Below are 3,034 nucleotides of genomic sequence, written 5' to 3'. Positions count from 1 at the left end.
TTTTAAAGAGGACATTTGTGAACTTATACTACCCACTTTGTTCATCGATTGAATTACAGGTGGTCTTCTCTTGTGCAGTAACTTGCAGAATAAATTGGGAACTGTCAGGTTTAGTGCACACTAAAACTCTTCCACCAATAAAGTTACTATGCAAACGGGTTTTCTATCATAAAGAAATGTACACTTGTAGCCGGCCAATCAACTTGAAATCCAAGGGATGCAGCCATAGACTTGTTCTATTTTCCTATTCCCATAATTTACAGATAAGAAAACGGGCCGATTCAAAAGAAAAAAGGGGAAAAAACAATGCAGTTCCATACAAATGGAACTCTTTGACTGCGTTATTCACACCAACGAATTCTATTTATAGCAGACCATCAGTCTCCTCTATCCAGGGTCCCATAACATCAAGAGTGATCGGAGACAAAGAAAGAGAGGCTAATGGCAACCTTAGCAAAAGCAATAGTTGTATGTTTGATTGTGGCAACATTAGGAACTTTCTGTGCTTCCACAGACATGTCTTTCGATTTTGACTGCACCTCAAAAACATTCAAGCATTGTGATGCTTATGGCCAGAACGTTGAGAGCCTTCTGACTGAGCTCAAGACCATTACGCCAGTGAACGGTAATTTCTACCACCGAGCTAATAGAACAAACCCGAGAGTGTATGGGACTGCACATTGTTTCTCCTCATTGACATCTTCTGAAGCTGCATGTACTTCTTGCCTCCACAAAGCCATAAAGACTATAAGAGCTGAGTGTTGGAACACTGTCGGTGCATCTGCTGGGTCTGCTGCTGCTGGATGCAACATCCAATATGATAGTTCTAAGATTAAGCCTTGATGTAAAAGAAGAAACGCTCGCGTGTTTGGAATAATTTATTGGTTCGATCTGTCTGTTAAGTGATTGGTTTTCTGTACGCCCTTGTTTTATTTAGTTATCGGTGTATTTGATTTATTTGTTGTTTGGTGATGTTCAAGTCATAAGGTTGGCCATAACAATTACAAGTCAATTTCCAGTACCCTGCTATATACTTTCTTCAATATTTGTGCTGTCTGTGTTCCTGTGTTTTTGCTACAAGTTTCATTTTGACTACAGAAGATGAACCAAACTGTATTTAGCTCAGGAAAATACAAGGATTACCCAATATGCCAATTTTGAGTTACTTTGGTTGGAATTTAGCTGGACAAATGACTGTCTGTGGTCTGGAAAGTTTTGGAGAAATAATGACGTATTGTCAATTATGAAAAAAAAGGTTAATTAGGTTCTCACCAACCAGGGAAAAAAAAAGCATTCACAAGTTCCTTGCATTATCTTCCTACAAATTCCTGTGAATGAAATTAATCGGCTTGAGGGAGGGACTAATAATTCAATTGATAGTCACTAAAATTGAGTAAATGATAAAGGCTATTTGTTTTGAGAAGAAATAATAAAGATTCTCTCTTTAATCACGAGATAGACTAAAAGAGCACGAGATACTCCCACTCTCGAGCATCTTTCAGTTTAAATGATCTTGAGATAATGTTAATTGAATTCATTATGGGATTTAAAAATTATAATCGGACGAGACTTTGGAGAAGCACTCGGGAAGAATGATTATGTTGTTGTGCGCAGCGGAAATTTCGGCAGCACCTCCGGTGCGCAAGGTGCACAACAAGAGATTAGATCACAACGGAATTCTCGCTTCTTAAAGGAAACAAGAACCAAAAGCCAGATATCTCATCAAAGTGAGATATCAGCTCTTCCTCTCGTCAGCTCTAGGACTGCGCGTCGAGGGATCCTACAAGCTATTACAAATCACGACAAGAACACAACTTTTACGTGGTTCGGCAAATAGCCTACGTCCACGGGGCAAGGAGGGGAAGATCTACTATTAGAGGGAGAGATACAACTAGGGTTTACAATCACTCAATCTAAACCCTCAAACAAACTCTCAAATCCCTCACACAAAGGCTCTCTCAAAAAGCTCTCCTCTGTCTGCGCTTTCTTTTCACTGTACGAATCCCAAAAAAGGAGTTCTGCCGAAAACAACTCAGGCCAAAAATAACTGTCTTCGCACCTGCACACAGCCGCAGAAAAATCAAGCTCCTGCACACCTCTTTGCTGCTTGCGATTTTCTCCAAAAGCCACCGAGAAAAAAAAAACTCGCACACACAAAGAAGCCGCCAACGAAAAGCTTCTGCACCCCTCAATAGCACTTTTGTAGCCGCCAGCAAAAAGAAACCCACCTTGCACACTTATTTCACGAAACCCTAGGCATGCTTTTATAGGGAAACTTTCGGGTGGGCCTTCTTTACCCTCTGGATCAACGCGTGGTCCCCTACGAGAGCTGATGAAACCTTCACGTGGTTTCCTCTCTTAGCCTCTCACAACAAAAGTTCTTGTGGCCCCCACATGCAAAAGCAAAAACGCATTCACAATTCTCCACCTCGGCGAAGTTTCTACCAAAAACTGAGCCGACACCAACCAAAACAAATGTCTCACTTGTTGTATCCAGTACGTCATGGCAACGGACTCATGACAACGGACTCCATCCACAACAGGTCGAGGAACACTCAACCCAAACCAAATAGTGTCTACTCACCAAATCAAACTGAGCCTACACCGACTACACCAAATGTCTCACTTGCTAAGACCCAAATGGGAGTGCAAACACTCACCCCAAATATCGATGTCGCTCACCAAATCGATCTCACCCCAATCAACTAATCCAAACCCGGCTGCATCGTAAAGACTGCCTACGTATCCTCTTGCCCAAGGAATCAAGCCGAACGTAGTTCACCCAAATGGCCGCTAACGACCTCAATCCAATAGAAGAGTTTGCAACCCTTCTCCAACATCACGTTCAAGTCTGCGGCTGATAGCACTTCCAATGGCCCCAAACTGAAATAATCCAAACATCTCCACCTGAGATGAACCAATGGCCATATCCAGACTACATCTATCAGCTGTACTCGAATCAATCAACCTATCATCTGCATCCAAAACAACATGATTCCCAATCTGTGTCACATCAGCTGGAATCCCAAATAAT

General features: G+C 41.9%; 1 protein-coding gene across 1 annotated transcript; it reads left to right on the top strand.

Moving 5' to 3' along the window:
- On the top strand, nucleotides 442-843 carry LOC109842154 (antifungal protein ginkbilobin-2-like). Its single transcript, XM_020411061.1, has one exon. The coding sequence runs from the start codon at nucleotides 442-444 to the stop codon at nucleotides 841-843; it is 402 nt and encodes a 133-aa protein (XP_020266650.1).

This window comes from Asparagus officinalis, chromosome 5 (assembly GCF_001876935.1).
Source record: "Asparagus officinalis chromosome 5, Aspof.V1, whole genome shotgun sequence".
In the NCBI taxonomy this organism is placed as follows: domain Eukaryota; kingdom Viridiplantae; phylum Streptophyta; class Magnoliopsida; order Asparagales; family Asparagaceae; genus Asparagus; species Asparagus officinalis.
Note: the sequence above shows the minus strand (reverse complement) of the source record. Positions and strands in the feature narration are given on the sequence as shown.

Coding starts and splice junctions, on each gene's coding strand:
- LOC109842154 (XM_020411061.1), top strand. CDS start 442: ATGGCAACCTTAGCAAAAGCAATAGTTGTATGTTTGATTGTGGCAACA.